This window comes from Nipponia nippon, unplaced genomic scaffold (genome assembly GCF_047370975.1).
Source record: "Nipponia nippon isolate SJK-2023a ecotype South Korea unplaced genomic scaffold, ASM4737097v1 scaffold_5, whole genome shotgun sequence".
NCBI classification, from domain to species: Eukaryota; Metazoa; Chordata; class Aves; order Pelecaniformes; family Threskiornithidae; genus Nipponia; species Nipponia nippon.
The window spans coordinates 48,914,940-48,934,366 of NW_028262369.1; the positions used below are offsets into that span (position 1 = coordinate 48,914,940).

General features: G+C 42.0%; 1 protein-coding gene across 8 annotated transcripts in view; it reads right to left on the minus strand.

Annotated features, from left to right (window-relative positions):
- SUCO (SUN domain containing ossification factor) overlaps positions 1-17,936 on the minus strand; it is a 42,648-nt gene extending 24,712 nt beyond the window's left edge. For 6 of the 8 annotated variants that reach the window (XM_087732345.1, XM_087732344.1, XM_087732342.1 and 3 more), the window contains exons 1-4: positions 17,669-17,936; positions 4,659-4,764; positions 2,211-2,312; positions 796-941 (exon numbers count right to left, since the gene is read on the minus strand). In XM_087732345.1, the coding sequence (XP_087588471.1) occupies positions 796-941; positions 2,211-2,312; positions 4,659-4,764; positions 17,669-17,733 (419 nt within the window). In that variant the 5' untranslated portion in view covers positions 17,734-17,936. Of the gene's footprint in view, positions 1-795; positions 942-2,210; positions 2,313-3,569; positions 3,697-4,658; positions 4,765-17,668 lie in introns of those variants that run through there. The other 2 variants (XM_087732347.1, XM_087732346.1) reach the window with 2 other exon arrangements.
- Between the last annotated feature and the right edge of the window lie 1,491 nt (positions 17,937-19,427).

The window sequence follows — 19,427 nt, forward strand, 5'->3', positions numbered from 1 at the left end:
AATGTGTTAAATTTTTATCTACCAAAATATTAGATCTTTATCAGCAGACAATCAGAAAAATATATTTCCCTTAGCACACACAAAAAAGCCCAGGAGAATTCTGTGAAAGTACCTACAAGTATATACACATCAATCTCCATACTACAGTTCACGTTTGACAGCACAGCATTCCACAAAAGGGAAACAAGATTAAGCACATTAACTCTTGAAGACTGCCTGCAGCAGAGGTAACTCTGCAATACACTACTAAGTACCAGAATTACAAACTGTCTTGGCTGCATTTATACTAAAATTTACTATTTCATCAAAAGTCTCTTAATATCAGAATTTATTTAAAACTGCTCTGGTTGCAAGTCCTGGAGCAAAATCCTGCAAAGTTCATCCTTTAACGAAAGTAGAGGCCATCACCGAAGCAGCCTTGATGCTTGTTATTCACAGATGTGAAAGCACATTTCTGAAGGGCAGAAATCCTAATGGTAAAGACCTGAAGGCTTTTATAGTACAGATTATCTAGCACATAAAAGACATTGGATTTTTTCTGTCAAAGCAGCAGCTTAGAAACTGATAACGGCAATACTATGACACTTCAGGCAAGTACACAACTCTCAATCCACGCACTGAGTAAATGATGGTGTATTCCATTAGCACTGACACCATAAACCAAAGTACAGCAAAAGAATCGTGTGTAGTAGTCTAGTCTTATCCCTACTAAACCTGAAGAGGCAACCCTTTTAACAACATCAGAGTAAGTGATATTCTCTCAAAGACCAAAACAATAAGATAAAAAAAGCTTACTCGGGCTGCGAGACTGGAGGTATCTCTGAGGTAGGTGAACTGGAAATGTTTTCAGTGCTTGTGACTATGCTAGACGAAGCCTCGTTTATATCTACTGAAGGTGGAGTCTCAACTTCAGGCTGGCTTGCTTCACTCATTTCTGTAGTCTGTGAAAACATTACAGATGAACATATGTTTTTCAAAACTTGAATAGGAAAAGCATCATACAATAACGTCTAGTATGGAGTTTTAACAGTTCAGTAGCTTAGATTTCTTTCATCAATGAACCTGAAAACCAAACAGCAAGACAGTTAAGAAATAAATTTTCTTTTCTTCATAAACCTAGGTGGTATTCAGTGGTACTTGGGATAGTTGCAACACTCTTCCATAGTCTGCAATAACAGTGTAAAAATATTAATTTGAGAAGGCATATGCAACAGCTTCCTCAACCATGCATCTCTATAGACAGCCACATGAAAACAAGCTTGAGTATTTCAGCAACTGAAATAAACGGTTCTATTGGCATGTTCCATTACAATAAAATTTACATTTACTATTTTTATCCTAAGCTTAATTTTGGGGAAGGCTTTCAATTTTATCCCTGCAATGGAGGTCTGAAATGATTTAGAAGTCTATTCCATGTTGTAACTGAGCAAAGAGGTAAATCGTTTATCACTTCTGAGTGTCTAGTAGTCTTGAGTCTTACTTATTCTAGTTCTTCAGTTTTCACAAGCTATCACACAGCATAATCAAAATAAGGCTTTCTGAATCTGGAAGAGTACATAACTACTGAAACAGGTCAAGTTAACTCTTGCAGTAATACTATTAAACAATACTAAATACTATTAATACTATTAAACACTATTAAACAAGAGCCTCCTGTCAATAGCTGGATTAGTCCAAGTCATTTAACTGAACATGAAGAGGTCTGGAATGTTTTACATATGGAATGGAATTACACATCTAAACCACACAATATATATTCAGAAGTATGTCCTACATATGGTGTCTTGTAATCTACAAAACCTCAAAATACATATTAAATAAATCATCTGTAACAGTGAGCTTTGTAACATTTAACATCGAGCACTGACTTAATGTTATCAATGGCACATACAACCCTTTTTCCATTTTAACAAAGGAAATGGAACTGACAGAAGCCAGGAAGGGTCAAAGCTAAAATGGACTGCTACAATCACCAAGTCTGATTTATATATAAGACCACAGTGAGAAGGTTTTTTTTATGTTTTATTTATAAAAAGCTGCTAGTTCACACGTTTTTTCCTCCATTGGAAACACAAGTGACAGCAACCCTACGTGCAAGTGAAATGCGATAAGTGGTTACTATGAGCTTTAGATAACAAATATGAAAGACACTGAAACCCAAGAAGCATTTGAAGAGTGTATGGAGAGAGTGAATGAAATAAAAGTCTTGCCTGGTCAGATTTTGTAAAGTCATCAAGTAGCTCTTCTGTAGAGTAACTCTGTGCACTTGAGCCTGCATGCTCAGACTCCAGTCTGGGACCAGCCTCTTCCCCCTAGTATATTAAAGGTAAAATGACAGTAAGTATGCAGTAACACAGGCCTTCTATTCTAGTAAGAGGAGTTACGTTTGGTACAGACTGAATACTACTACCTTTACAACCACCAAAATATCAACAAGAAGTTAAGCTACATGAATCCTCAGAGCCACTGCTCACTTATGTTTAAAATCTCATCTGAACGAAGACCACAGCAAGTTAAAACAATTCGGTTAAATCTTCACAGGAAAGACCATTTCAGCATTGTCTTAAATTGTTCAATTTCTGTGCTAAGGGAAGTCAATCATTCTGCTATGTCTTCCCATATTGACAAATCCTCCCTATATCCGTGCTGCCCAAAATGGGCGGGGGGGGGGGGAAGTGATCCTACAATGACTTGCAACAGACAACCGTTAAAAAATAACACTCGGCACATTTCAGTTATAGCAGTCTTAGCAGCAGAACTAGAATAATTTCACAAGTCTGCTGTAACCTTTTAAAGCAACTTTCTCTTTTACAGCTAAAGATTTACAACCAGGTGCAGTGAATTCACAAAGTAAAAAAGAATACCTACTCACAGGAAAAAAGAGTTTTAAAAACACCAGACTGTAGAACTAACAAGAATTTACTTGCCCCTCAAACTTTTTTTTTAAGTTATGACTACAACCTATGCAAGTTATTTTTAAGCAATACTTTAAAATACAGCAAAAAATCTGGTAGAAATTTACACACCCTTTGTTTTATAAGGGCCATCTAAAATCCTGTGGTCAAACACTGGAAGTGCTAGTGTTCAGATCCAAAATGGGCTGGTATGCTATTACAAGATTACATGATCATATTCATTTGAGAGAGTTAAGGCATACACTGGAAGAGCAGGAAGTACAAACTTGAGCAGGCAAGAGCTCAAAGACAACATTAGACAACATTCTACAAATTAAAGACAACAGCTAAGCAACATTTTTCCCCAATTATTAGCAGCTCACATCCTAGTCCCTAAGATTAAATAGCATCAATGCCTCAAAGGGGCAACTGATCTAAGGAAAACTGATCAAGGGCTGCAAGACTGCTCTTCTTGAGCAGGACACCACCAGCAGCCTAGTTAGGAGTAACAGAGACATGCCCAAGATTTCTTATACACCCAAGAGATTTTTCTTTAACAAGTAAAAAGTACAGTATACTTCATATCTTTGGTTTTAAGTTGAGAAATCTGCTTAACAATGCAGCCATGTTACTAGAATGAAGGGAAGAACGTTGGAAAAAAGTAGAAAAACGTACACCAGTGGCTTCTCAGTCTCAAAGCTTACTTGATCTTTCCAGTTTTGTTACATCAGCCATTAAACTCGAGCAGGACGTTTTTCAGGCAGCCAGAAGAACAGGACTGAATGCTATTTGGCCACACAAACTGGCAAAAAAAAATACAGCTACCCTAGATGTGGAAATGCTTAAGAAACCTACAATATTTAAAGTACTTTTTTCTTGTTAGGAAGCTCTCCACTTGAGTCAACTAGAATGCTCAACACATTTTCCACATTTGATGTAGCATATAAAAGTTTTCTTGGAATGAGGACCACGATTAGCACTACTACTGATTGATGGAGGCGATGGGAAGACCAGTAACATCAATACTACCCATGCTTATCATAGGACTGATTCTTTACCTGTGTAAATAAATAAATGAAATTATGATGACTTTTGATATGACTCAACTGCTTGGGAACTCACTATGAAATTGCAATATGCAGAAACTTTTAATGAGTTAATCCGGGTGGGACGATCACACTCCATTTAACCTAAAGTGCTGAGTAATGTAAATAAGAATGGGACAGAATCTTTTTTCTTAGCATTTCACATACGTATTTTAGCTTTATTAATTTTTATTAAACAGGAAGAAAACAAACTGATAAATACTGACTTAATGAAACAATCTTAAATCTTCTATTTAGGATAGCAATCATTTGTGCACTGGGTTTTTAACACAACACAGATGCAACTGGCATACTGTGGCCTAGACTTATCCAGGCCATCACCTCTTATCGTGGTCTCTACAGAGCCACATTCTACCCCTGATGACCACTTCTTCTAACATCTGGCACCCAAATAAAAAAACCTGAGCCACCATTACTAGCTTTCCGTTTGTTCCCCCACCTCGCAAACTGTCCAGCTGTATGGTCACATAACAGCAACAAACTTGAAGTAAAGGAAAACAAAAACTTGGAAAGATAACATCATGATTCACAGAACAACTGAGTACATTAAACATTCTGGTCAAGAAAACTCTATGAATCAAAGTGTATGAATCAATTTTTTTTTTATTTAATATCAAGTCAGACTGAGTAGCTAATTAACATGATTTATTCAGCATACCTTTTCCTGGGCATTTTCATCATTTGCCAGGGCACAAGCATCACCTGAAGCATATTGCACTGCTGATGAAAGACTGTCTTTACAAAAGACATGCCAAATAGGAAGCCTATTTAAAAAAAAAAAAGTGTGTCAAATTCTTGATTTAAAATGAATCAATAATATTTTAAAATTCCCTCAGCATTGTCTTCCTCAGCCTTTTTTCAGTTGTTCCCATGAGGTGCCTAAAAAACAAAAACACACATGCACAGTTCATAGATACTCATTCGTCAGAACTATTGGAGGACTTAACTTTAAGAAATTATAACAGAAAACACATTACAAATTTACTACTTGCAAAAGACAAAAGTATCAGCAAAACAGTTATTGGAGTGATAACAGGCCACAAAGTGGAAGCTGACAAATGACTTAAGTTACTGCAAGTTAGAAAGAATTTGAATCAACTATATCCTTCATCATATAGTAATGCAATATCTTTAGCCATGATTATTACTAAGCAAAAACTAAAGCCACAGATTAAAAAAATAAAACCCCTTATTTCCCAGTATAGATCATACCTGAGAAAATTCTGTATGGTCAGCATCATCAAGCACAGTTAAGAGAAGTAGAGAAGATAAGTACATTAAACAAAAGGTCCATGCAAAAACCAATCAAAATGTAGAGACAAATGGCAATCCAGGTGCCAGCTTTAGCTACAACCTCCAGAGATTTGTTTTATACTTTCAGTTCCAAACAATTTTGCTTCTCAGTAGAAATGGATTTGTTTCCACAGAAAAGCAGCCAACATCTATAAAAACACTTGCATCAGAACAGCATCTTTTGTTGCTTATAGTGCACGCCCCCTTCACATCCTAGGTAACATCTGTAGGGCAAACCATTAGGCTTCAAGGCCCATAGGCCAGCCAAGGCCTTGATGTGCACACTTCAAATAAGTCCAGCAAAATGCTATGCAAACTGAGCTTTTGGTGGAGTTTTCAACTATCCTTGAACATCAGAGCCACCTGCCACTTTAAAGCCAAACACTTTCCAGGAAATACTGTTTACGTGACAGCCAGGTTATCAGTATGACCCCGTGTGAATTCACAGAAACATCACTCTGCACCCTGAAAAAAAGGCCTTCTCTTCCGAAGAGGACACAAGTCCATAGCAGATCTTTAAGCACACAAGAAATCTGGATACAGCAACCTTCTGACCTAAGTTTTGAAAACTAAAACATAGCCCTAAGTCAGTCATAATAGTAAGAATATTAGTAGGTCAGGATTCACTTACACAACTGAGATGAGTCTAGTGTTTAGAATTTGAATTACCACCTGTCTTAAAAACTTGAAGATCACCTTTATGGGAAAGTATATGCAGTGTGGATTCCTCCACCGAGGAGGAACCCATGCTGCAATAGACCACAGTCAAGTACCAAATTTTAAAAAGTGTCATGCATATATACACACACGGAGCACTACTTCTCCAGGTTGCAAGCAATCACAAAATCGGGCTTTTCTTATAGAGCTATAAACCTATTGCTCCTCTTCCACCCACATCAGTGGGGAGCGTTAGCAAGGCACTAGCCACTCTAAATCCAGGTCTCTTACCACCAGAAGAGCAGAAGACAGTGGACAAGGAACTTGTGGGATCTGACATACTATTCTGGAGATGGACAAATAAGGTGTCCCAGGTCTGTCTCGGCTCCACTGCACCTCAGTAATTCCTTTTATCTTTGAGGTAACAGCTTTCCTGTAAACTAAATGGAAGCCCTCAAGTCAAGCAGAAGCAGCTGCAGTCACTGGACACTAAAGCACTGAATGTAAGGGTATGAAAACACTTATAACCACATACTGTAGCAGGTACAAAGTGTCACATCTCAGTTAAGTTGAAAATGAGATGTTTACATTCTCACACATCTTAAAGTCCCATCCTATCATGTAGTTACTTGTTTATATTAAGTTTTCCATCAAACCTGTCTTATCCTAAGCACAGGACATACATTTAAGAGACTGAATGAAATGTTACCAGACTTTTATGGCCTTACTTCCTAGCTCTCACTTGGAAAAATTAGTTATGCAAATATTTTGAGTCATTTCTTTTTCTGAAAAGTAGTTTGAATCATTTCATAGAGAAATTTCGTCACGCTCTTAATTCCAGTACCTCTGGTCTCTCCTTTCAGCTATAACAACTCCCTAATTCTTCATAAAAATACAAGAGAAAGATCAAAAATTATACAGAACATACTGTAGCTCATTCCACCCCTATTATACATGCACACAAATAAGTTATTTCTTATTTTGCTTACACTAAGGGGGGGATCTTCAGTGAGCTGTACAGAGCAACAATTAAGTCCCTTAATGTAGAAAAGGAAAGATATCATTGGCTGTGAATCAGAATTTTAAAACACAAGGTATATTTTCACAACCGCATTAATAACTACTTTAGCACTTACAGTCACAAAAAGCACTTAGCACAAAAGGCATACATTTCTTGCCTTAATATATTGATACTTTTAACTCAACAAATCATGCTTTATTAGAGCATGAATGCAGCTTTTAGAAGAATGCAGTTTGACAGCTCATAGATTTAAGCTATTCTGACATAATCTGTGTCCAATATCCGATTTGCTTATTTTCAGAAATTCTTCTCAGTCTACTGCCCAACTCCAACATGATGCCTCAAGTCTCCCAAGAGCCCTCCAAGCAAGGGAGGGGACTGAGAATTCATTTTGTATGTGTGCATGCGTGCACCCACAGGAAAACCTGAGCCCCACTACAACAGAGGACGCAGCAGGCAGGCTGTATCATTCAACTGCTGCCATCAAGCTCTGACACAGCATTAAGAACACAAATCCACGGAATGCAAGGCCACGTGAGACCAGTCATTCTGTGAGAAATCAAATTAATCACCTTATCAGGACCACTGCTACTCTTTTTCTTCTGCCTTTCAGCATTCTGCATATTCATTCAACAGGCTTCTTTAGCCACAGGCTGATAAATGATACAGCCCATAATAAAAAAATTTGCCAAATGTCATAGCACCTCTGTTAAGCATTTCTCTATATGCAGAAAGACAACAAACATGAAAACTTAAATGTTCATTTACTGAGAACAGAATTCCCCTTGAGTTCAGTAAACTTGCACAGTACGTCCAGTGAAAGCACAGCAGCTTCTGCATCTGCATGTTTAATACATCCTTCCCTTTCTCATGACAAAAGAGGAGTATTTTAATGCTGACTTGGAAGCAAGCAGATCTAATACTCAAATAGTGAGATTAGTCACTAGATACACTGTCTCAGGTACAAGGTATATCTTCAAGTGACCTAACAATGTAGAAATACTTCAGAAGATTGTCCCAAACACATAACCAACAGTTAGTGACTTACATGGATACAAAAGTTTAATAGTTCCATTTTTGCTAAGTATGACTCAAAATAGCAGCTGCTATTAAATCTCAAAGAAAAAAGAAATTTAAGTATGAGTGTTTTAGTATCATCATTAATGTACTGTAAAAGCTATTTTATCTAATACACCGTGAATTTTTCAGCTTGACATGCAGAAACTCAAAAGCAAAAGCTGCAAGCCCAGACACAGAAGGGGCGGGGAGGAATCTTTATTCTTCACAGGGCAGGCACATACTGTGGTTCTCTACTGAAGCAGAAAGTCTGCTCACCCCTATCTGAATGGTACGGTACACATATTGGTATACGAATTGTCTATGGTCTACTGATGGCTGTTAGGCTTTGGAAAACGAACGCACTGAAAATCAAAAGGCCAGGTGGTTTTGAAATTGCAGTGTAGGCTACATGTCAAAGACCATCCAGTTCTAATTTGGCTCAAACTCTTAAGTAATTGTGAAGGAGGCTGCAGAAGACTATCAGAGATAGTGCAGCTATTAATAGCTGTTTTGACAAGCATAAAAATCAAGTAGAAAGTAAACAACTGGTAAGAAAATTATACAAGTTACAGCTGACAAAAAAAATCCAAATTAGCAAAATCTGAAGGCAAGAGCAGTTTTTTCCACAGTTTGATCTTCCCAGAGAAAAACAGCCCAAGCTTTCCTTTCCAAAGACTTCATACAAAAACACTGACACACAAGATTCAGTTCACACACATCTGTCCTCTAAACGATTCAAGAGTTTTCTTAAATTCTCCCCAAACAAGACCTATTTCTGGACACCAGAGAATGAAACAGTTCAAAACAGTTTACAGTTGACACCTGCAAGATAGAGTAATTTTAAGCAAAGGGAAAATAAAAGGAAGCTATCACCAGTGTACCAATTACCAAGCCCTCCTTGAACACACAGGGAACAGCCTCTCTCCAGGACGATCACTGACATTTTCTGCACCTCTCAGAGGGTTGTATTACCAACAGGTGCAGATGCACCAATGCCCAACAGTTAAGAGGGCGAAGGAAGATGTCACCGTCCCGGCCGTGTGACACTTCTCTACTGAAAATATTCATAGGATCAGTTCAGAATCGGCCTGTGCAAGAGAAGGTGGGTGGGTTTTGGATGTATGGGGCAGAGAGCCAGCAGAGCAGGCCTATGAATGGGGGAGAGGTGCCTATTTGTTGGTTGAAGCTTACCTACTTGATTACAGAATTTATTTTGGATTAATCAGGTGAAAAATGAGAGAAGTTATGAAAGGGCAACAAAGGCAGGAAAATATATTTTGCTTTGAACAAATCCTACAGATCTGTGACTGCTATCACTAGCCTAACTGTCAAAGAGAAAGAAGGCTCTGTAAGAACAGGGAGCTCAGCAGATCCACTACCAGACTCTCGAGTCAGCAGTAATCTGCCTTCCAGCCACTGGTAATGCAGAAAAAAACAGCAAAAGGAGGGAACCTTCACCCTCTCCCCAGTAACTTAGTAGAATCCATCTTTCTCTCAAAAGAGTTCAGCTAGAGGGACTGGCATTTAAAAGGGCCTGCATAACGAAGTAAATCTCTCAGAAAATGAAGACCGGGCTTTTAAAACAGTGATATTTCAACCAGTCAGAGGAGGAAAGACATTTGCAAGGCACTGACTGCTTTAGCACAATCTCCCCAGACACAACACTGATTTCTGCATGTGAAGTGGAAATAAGTGTTGATAAATGCAATGAAGAACCATTAATCCTCCTTAATGCTGGTTTAAAAAAAACAACAAACAAACAAAACCAAACACAAAACAAAAACAAAACCCACACCATTCATTTAAAAGGCATTTATTACTACAGAAGAGTAGCATGCATTACTTAAATAATTTTAAAAGTGATGATGGACCTTTAAGGGAGAAAAAAAGCTGAAGACTAAGATCTACAGATCTAGACTAAGCAAGGATGCTGCCAGCAAGGCACTGATCCATCTCATTTCCTACCACTATCCACTAACTTGATTCATGTGCTAAAAAAAAAAAAACCTACCAACTGAAACTGGCACTTTTTTGCAAATCCCTTACCAATCCATTGTATTTTGCAACTAATTTAGGTTTTCAATATCTTGCCCACTCTTTGCAAAGAATGTGCTCTCCAAATTGTCTCCTAACTGGAATGTGACACAAAAAAAGACAGTTACTTCACTTATTCAGAGGAGCCCAACACAAAGATACTTCTGACAGTACTGAATTTCATAGCTTCAGACAATGAGATTCCAACCATCAGTTCAAAATACAGCTTTCAGCATTTTAAATGCATTAGCATGCAAAGACTGCAAAACAAGGTTACAGTTGCACCATATACTTCATCAGATTTAACTGATTTACTGCCTGAAGGGGTAGTCCTGCATCCCACCTTCAACCACACATTTCTCTGCACCCCCTGATCCGATCTTGAGATTGTGGACACATGCCAGTAACTTCTGAGAGGGGAAAAGAAAGCTAGCTTTGAGCTAGCTTATATATACTTAGATATAAAAATCCAAGAAGACAGAGGGAGGACATACCATACATCCATGACTGTCCACTGTTGTCATAAGTTAAACGACAGAAATCAAGGCCGAGGACTAACAGTGGAAAACCTCTTCATTCCTTTCTTACAGCGCTACCAGTATTTCTCTCATCCTCTCCTAGAAAAGGCTGCTGTTATCTCAGCAGCCTTTTCTAGGAAAGGATGAGAGAAAAACAGCCACCTTCACTGCACTGTAATTGTATATTCTTTTGATACAGTGCCCACAATGGACAACAGCCTATATTAGATGCATGCTGCAAAGTAACACTGAAACACATACCTCTTACGCCTTTCTTGAAAGGAGTATCCAGGTACCCTATTTCAGGCACTTAAAGTGGGACAGAAGCCACAAACCCCTGCCCTCAAAAGGTGCCCATTTGGAAGTGCTGAAAGGAACAGGCAGTTCCTAGTGATTCTTGGTAACAGACTTCTGTAACACTGCACCTAAGACTGTAGCTTAAGAGAATCTCCCTGCATTGTCAAACTCTAGTTATCATCTTTAATGCAAGAGCTTGGGGAAAAGAACACACTCTGGAAAAATACAGTAAAACCTGATACTGACCAGAAAGAGTACAGGAAAATAGTGGAATAGCCATGAACTGTGATTAAACTTTAAGGCCTTTAGAGCCTGTAGTAATGTCTAACTTACACATCTTTGAAGATTTCCCTCATCGCTTAAATTCATAAGCTTGTCTACATGGGCCCGATACTGCAGGCCTGCTACAGGTAGGCTCATCATCATCAGCTGCTTTGCACCAACTCCCCATGCTTAAAACTCACTGCAAATGCAGCACAGCTTAACATAGTGCCAAGGAGTGGAATTTTAGCGTAAATTTAGCAACATGAATTTTGCCCTAGATCATTGTAAAGCTGCTATCACCTAACGCCCAGACATTTTATAAGGTATTTTTAATAGACTTTTTACCTTTGAAGGACATCAACAATATCTTGATTGCCATTCCAAAAATTTATCCAAGCCATGAAGGTTCCTTTGAGCACCTATGCTAATTTTGAACTGTTGGAACCTCGTACTGATATTCCAATCCAGTTTAAGTCATTTATACCAATATTTTCACTCACCCGAGCAAAAGTTCTTTGCACTAGCTTTGGGATAAGTCTGTTTGTTATAGCAGCTCAGTATTTTCACCAAGAATTACAAGAAAGTTTTTAGACTTGCAGTTCTGTACTACTGTGTTCTCAGCCAGTTTTCATACTCAGAAATAACACCCTCTTCAGGCAGAGGGCTGTTAGCACCTCCAAGTGTTAACTTTAAAAGACATTGTACATCCTTCCCTTGAAAGAAGCACAGACTTCACCAAAAGCTAGATTAGTAATAAAAACTAAAAGACAAGAAAAGCAAAAGAGCCAAAAAATATTCTGTAAAATTCTCACAGTGATAAGAACATTAAAGTGAGAAAAAATTAATAACAGGTTAGAGAAAGACATTTCAGAAAAAGTTGAAATTAAGTGCTGAAGTAAGGCACATCTCATTGCAACAGGCAGGGTCTTGCACATCAATACAGCAACCTCATGAGGGGGTACCTGCCACTTTAGTACACCACTTGCATAACAAAAACAAATTTGAAGTTTCTAGGACAAATCTTTTAGAAGATACTGCATGAAAGCACTTCACTGATTTTCAAATAATTTTAGAAGGTAAACATTCAATAATTGATTGAGCCAAGCATTTGTTTTGCATAAGACACCAGAGCCTCTGCTTGCATACAGCTCCTTCAACTTGAGCAGGCTATAAGCAAGGAATATTCGTATTTGATTTTTAAGACTCCAAGAGTTCCAAAGCAGCTTTTGTTCCAACCTTAACTACAGAGCAAAGACACTTCCAAACAAGATACTCCATATCTAGGAACATACTCTTCATTCTGAAATCTGATGCCTGGAACAAAAGTTTTGATTATATGAACAGTGCCCGGATCATTTCTTCCTGCCATAAAATGCACACACAGAACACTTATTTTAGTACCAGCCTTCTGAAGAGATTTAAGTAACTACATATGAGGAGAATCACCAGGTAAAACTGAGCCCCAGTACAAGCGAGTTACACTAGTGGTTCTATCCAGACCAGTAGGGCAGTCTCCTGTAAACATTATATTCCGCTGAAAAGAGGACTTCTATGGTAAGAGGTGTGTTATACTGGAACACAAGCCTCTCCTCAACTTTACCACTTGACACCTTTCTGTTATTAACAGATGCAAGCTCAAGGTTTAAGCCAAAAGCCAGGGCCAATAAGTATTCAATTAGCAAAACCTCTACTTCTGTGATCTCTAATCTGGCTTGCATAGCTTTTGCCTGTGCAGGACAGGAGCAGCAAAATAAACACCAGTGATGTTACCACACTGCCAAGATAGCACTGTTTTTTCAGAGCTCTTCTTGCATTACAGAAGCTCTAAACAAGCACACCTTCAAAAATGTAGAAGACTAATGCGAACTAAAACTAGAAATATTTTCTCTCATTAAAATTCACATCAATCTTCACATTTAATGTTCTAGGGGGAATACAAAGCAATATCAGAATCTACCCACTTCCGATGTACTTGTATCTAGGCATTATTCCTGGCTATGCCACTGACCCAATCTGACCTTTACAATTTTCAGGGTACGCTCTCATTATGGATTTCAGAGTCAGAGCTACTAGACTAGGAGTTTTTCATCAGAAACAGCACATCTTGCTGCCCAGTCACTTTGATGCAAGCCTTACTTTACTGATGCAGCATACTCACAATGTAACTACAACTAAAGAATCCTGATGTCCACATGCACTTAATCCCCATCTTCCTTTTACTCATAGTTGTAAAACTGAGGACAATAAGAGTTCATAAAAGCTAAGTAGATCAGGATACGCAAAGCACTTTCTGGGACAGAATGAATCACAGAACGACAAATTAGTGTATGCATTATTTCTTTATTAAACTCACAGCTAACAGTTTGAAACTGCAGCTTATGGCAGGCAAAAGCGGATGTCGGAACAATTTATACAGGTTACTGTTCAAACAACTGTCACAGCTAGTCTCAATTCAGATAGTACTAGTATCCCTATAAGCTTCTAAATCTACTCCACTTATTCAACTCTATGTTGTCAAACTATGAAGCGCCACAAGTTTTAGAAGTATTTTTTACATTATGATCATCCACACAAAGGGATTAACTGAAGCATAAAAAAAATCGTTGTAAATTCAGGACAATGGGAGTCATTGTGTCATGTACAGTCAAAGCTCCAGTCTGCACAGATGTGTATTATTTTTAGAGCGCTACATTCCTAAGCCTTACCTCCATCAAAAGTATTTATCTAAAACCACGCAGGCATCCCACTCTTTTGAACTACTTGTGTATTGGGTTCACTTGGCAAGGTTTTCATAGCAGGGGTGAGGGGCTACAGGGGTGGCTTCTGTGAGAAGCTGCTACAAGCTTCCCCCATGACTGACAGACCCAAAGCAAGTCGGCTCCAAGACGGACCCACCACTGGCCAAGGCCATCAGTGACAGTGGTAGCACCTCTGGGATAACATATTTAAGGGGGGGGGGGGGACGGGGGGACGGGGACGGACGGACACGGGACGGACGACACACGGATGACAGTGCAACTGCAGACAGAGAGAGGAGTGAGAATATGTGAGAGGAACAACCCTGCAGGCACCAAGGTCAGTGAAGAAGGAGGGGGAGGAGGTGCTCCAGGTGCTGGAGCAGAGATTCCCCTGCAGCCCATGGTGAAGACCATGGTGAGGCAGGCTGACCCCCGCAGCAGCCCATGGAGGTCCAGGATGGAGCAGATATCCACCTGCAGCCCATGAAGGACCCCACACTGGAGCAGGGGAAGAGTGTGAGGAGCCCTCCCCCTGAGCAGGACGGAGCAGCTGAAAAAACATGTGACAAACTGACTGCTATCCCAATTCCCTGTCCCCCTGCACTGCTCGGCAAGGAGGAGGTAGAGAAAATCAGGAGTGAAGTTAAGCCCGGGAAGAAGGGAGGGGTGGGGGAAGGTGTTTCAGGATTTAGTTTTTGTTTTCTCATTATCTGACTCTGATTTGATTGGTAATAAATTAAACTGATTTCCCCAACTTGAGTGTTTTGCCCATGACCATAACTGGTGAATGAACTCTCCCTGCCCTTATCTCGACCCACGAGCTTTTCGTTATATTTTCTCTCCCCTGCTCAGCTGAGGAGGGGAGTGATAGAACGGCTTTGGTGGGCGCCTGGCATCCAGCCAGGGTCAACCCACCACAACCTGGAACAACCTCACTGGCTCAGGTTTGTCAGAGAGCTGTGTTTGTTCCATGCACCGTTTGCTTCAGAGAGCCTCAAGTACCAACAACTCTCTGATCCTGCACTCCCAAAGAGCACCGCGTTGCCCTTATTGAAAAGACACCGGCTAACAAATGCCTAAACTCCAGCTTCTGCGTTTTTTGTACATTTCCTAATACACAGTCATGTTTTTAACTTACAGGATGAGATTTTTCAAATAATTTCCAGTTAAACTGTTAATCTTTTTTCTCTCCACTTGATTTTTACCCATTGATCTTTCTTCATTGGACCAACTTCTTTAGACAAGCTTTAAAATGCATGATGGGAGATTAAAAAAACTTCCTATTTTTAAGCTTAGTTTCATCAAAAAAAGAAGCAAAAGAAGCAACTGTCTATCCAGAAATAAAACAAAGTCCAGGTTTAAAAAAAAAAAAAAAAACTAAAAAGAGCCCAAGTAGCACTGAGAGTATTCTTTCAGCAATTCTGTTTTGCCTTGTGTGTCATGCCCCCCCCACTTTTTCTTTTTTAATTTGGTAATCTGTTGACCACTACTTTCATCTGTAAGAAAAGAGCTTCTCCTTTGAAGATTACATTTAAAGACAACTAAATTTAAAAAGCCAACATTTATTACACATGCCAACATTTATAACACAAAGCCTTCAATTTACTATTTAAAGTTTCTTAACTGCTTATGTGAACAAAGTTGCTGATTTTCTTTTTAGGAAAAAGTTAAATACATCACAACTTATCATGTTACATAGCCCAGCAACAAGGCAGGAATTAACAGACTTTGAGACTTTTCAATTACAAATCTGACACGACTACTGAAATTAAAGCAAGCCACAATGCCATCCTGCAAACACAGGACTTTAAATTCTCTAGTGTGAACTTATGTTTGGACAACAGAGATTAGGGAACTAGAGTCATACCCCTCCCAACATCTGAATTAATCTACTGGCTCTTTAATCAAAAGCAGCCAGAGTGAGCAGGGTGAACACACAGCCTGAACTTTTTTTTTTTTTTTTAAATAGCAAAAGGTTTGGGATACTCTAGTGCAAGCTCTGAGATCAGTTAAGACACTGCTTGAAAGAGTAAGAAAAAACTCAGCTCAATTTTTCTGCTAAATATACCAAAGATGAACACAGAAGTTGTCTGAGCTTTACAGAACAAGTATATTATTTCAACAAGTTAGTTGAACATGATGTTCCTTTATCAATATGGACTAGGTGCCTGAACCACTTCTTAAATCAAACAGTTTCATTAAAAGAGCAGACTGAGAACACAGCACCAAACAATCATTCTGACCATTTCTATATCATTAAGCTGAGAACACCTTCGTTAATGAATTACCTCGAGGCAAAAACAGGTTATCAGCCTTCAAGACACAGTAAGAAAAATAAAAATTGTAGAGTTCATATAAATAAAAAGGCTGTAGAACCTTCCGTGAGAAAAAACTTAATTGTCCAACAAGTAAAAGAAAAGCTGTGTAGAGACAGTTATGCCAGGTTCACAGCTCAGTTAACCTACATGGCTAGGAGCTCTTTCTTTTAAAATTTTGCTAAATGTAAACACGGCAACAGAGTTTTCAGGTACTTTCTAGACTCACCGTTTTGTCTCTAAAAATAAAAATGTGATGACACGAATCAAATTTGCTCCAGGATAGTCCGAACCCAGTAATGCAAGTGTCAGCGCCAGATTTGCAACTGATTCTGTACAGAGAGATGCCTGGGCTCTCCCTTCTTCATCCAACTAGAACCAACTGTGAGACAATCCAGAACTTGAAGACTATTTCAATTTTTTCTTTTTTTTAAAATAGATTATTTAAACAATTTACAGGAAATGTACTAAAATAATACACCAGGTACACAATTATTTCTAACACCTGCTGCTGTTCAGGTTTCAGTATTTGCAGTTTGCTGTTCAAACTGGCTAACGTTTCTCAAACAGTGAGTCACAGAGCTCAAAGGGGGCCAAAGTTTAAGCAGCTTAGAACTTACCATACAGAAATATATTCTCATATTTGTGTTCTAATAAACGTCACATTTTAAGGGAGTTTGAAAACAAAGTAAACAGAAGATGCTGGAACAAGGAATAGCTAAGGTAAACACTATGAAAAAACACTCTCAAAGACATAACCAATGCAAATATGAAAGGGCTCATTGGCTTTAATTTAACACCACTCCAGCCAGCCACAGAAAATCAGTTTCAAGAATAAGGCATCGTGCTCTTTCAGAGAATGCAGCCAGAGTTCAGCCTGAAATTGGAAAAGCAAGCAAGCCTTCCAGTTAAAAGCACAGAGCGGCAACAAAATACATACAGAAATGCACGGCGTAACTTTGCACCCCCGATATCTGAGGACTAACTCCACATCTGACACCGCTTGTTTTCACGAAGGCAGCAAATGACTATTATTCACAGGAGCGGGAAGTACCCTCCTAAAAGCTGTTACCTGCCTTTCCCTTAACGCAACACCGCGTGCTGCCAGCACAGTAACACCTTCTCGGTTTTCCAAAGAAAAGCCTCTTTCTTTCCCTAACGGCACCATCCCCACTTCCACCGCCCGCTCCGCGCGTCGCCGACCATCGCCTCTCAGCATCCCCACCAGGGCGCTCTCCCCGCCGCAGCCGGGGCAGAAAAAGGCTCCCCAGCCGGGACAGCAGGAGCGGCCCGAGAGCCCCGGGCTGCCGGGGAAGGTGGCAGCGGCAGGGCCGAGGGCGGGCCCGGCTGCGGGGTCCGCCGCCGCTCTGCTCCCCGAGAGCCCCGAGCGGCAGGACACCCCCGCCCCCGGGAGGCCTCGGAGAAGCCTCCCCCCCAGGAGGGCGAGGGCCCGCGGCGCGGCCGGGACTCACCAGAGCACGGCGCAGAGGAAGAGGCAGGAGCCCAGGGCCAGGAGCCGGCGGGGCGGCTCCCTCATCGTCTCCTCCGTCTACCTGCCGCGGCCGGGAAGAGGCGGCGCATCCTCCCCGGCAGAGGGACAGCGGGAGAAGCGCGGGCGGCGGCGGCGGGGGCCGCTGAGGAGGAACGACCGTTGGAGCGGCCCCTCCCCCGCGCGGCACGAGCGCGGCTCCGACGCGGCGCGAGCGCGGCCGTTACTGCCCGCCGAACCGGGCCCCTCCCCCCCGCCCCTTATCCCTTCACGCGCTGAGCTGGAAGGATACGCGTCACCCTCCCCGCCACTCCGCCACGCCCCCTCGCTCCCCCGCCACCAATGGCCTGCGCACCTGGGGTGGCCCCGCCCCCCAGCCCCAGTTGCCGGCGCAGATTGGCTTCTCCCCTCCAGCGCGGCGGCGAATCAAGAGAGCGGCCTTCTCTTTCCCGTCCCCCTCCAAGGACCCCGCTGAGGTGTCCTCGTGAAATAAGCCGTTAAAGGGAAATCGCCGTAGTAATAAATGACGGCTGACAGCAAACCCCGGGGCCGCGGGGCGCGCGAGAAACGTCATTACCTCCCGTGCGAGGGACATTTTAAGGAACAGCGCTCCGACATGACAGGTTTTTTTTAATTTTTTTGACCAGGCCTCTCTGCGGACTGTCCCACAGAGCCGAGCGCTGATTGGTATCGGATGAGGCCCCCAGCGGAAAACTGCCGCGGAGCGGGCGGGGCGGGGCGCGCGGGGGCTGCCGGGAGCTGTAGTTCCGGGCAGGCGGGTGGGCGGTGCGGAGGGGTCGGCTGCCGCGCGCCGGTCCCCGCCGCCATTTTGCGGGCGGCCTGAGCGGGGCGGTGAGGGGCCGCCGGGCGGCAGGCGGGCCCGTGCGAGCAGGCACAAGGGGTGCCGGAGTAAGCGGTTAAGGTGTTTCCGTGCACATTTATTCGTTGTAGGAGCAAGAGCCGAGCCAGGGTTTGCCTGGCAGCCGGCCCGGCGCTTCCTGAGCCCTGCACGGGGAGCGCTTCCGTGGGTCTGTGCCCCGGGCCTGGCAGCCTGGCCGAGCCCTGCTGGCCCAGCGTCTCTCCCCAGCCCCGCAGCTGCCTGCACAGGCGTTCCGTGTTTCCCTCCCCAGCGCTGCCTTCCCTCTGGGAGCTGGGGGAGTGCCTCTGGGAGATGCTCAGGGTGAATGAAGGCCCAGCAGCTGTGGGCGCCCGCTCCTGATGTGGGACAGGAGGGAGTTGCCGTCCCTGGTACTGGCACATTTGGGTAGACTCCTAGAACTACACCACAGTTAATATCAAAACATTAGGGATTTTGTAGCTAGTCAGACCTAAATCTGCCCATCTGAAGCATGGCCTCATTAAGGTGAGCTTTACATTGAGCTGCGGTAGCCAACACAACCATCCCTGCAACTTACTCTTGACAAAAAAACAGCTCAGGATCGGGGTTCCCACTGCTGCAGTGCAATAGGAGCTGCAGCAAGCAGCAACACACGCCGCTCTCCCAGCCCACAGGGCGTTAGACGGCCCTGAAAGGCACAGGTGGATTAGTCATGAGTGCGCCACGTTGGACACAGGCACATGTCAAGACTCTGAACAAGGAAGGACAGCTTTGCCTGGAGGGAGGCATGGGAAGGTGTGAATCACAGCAGTCCCTGCAGCAGCAGGGCCCTCCCAGGCCACAGCTGCTCTTTCCCCCAGAGGAGCTCCAGCCCACAAACCGGCCCTTACGGCCGTCCGGGAGC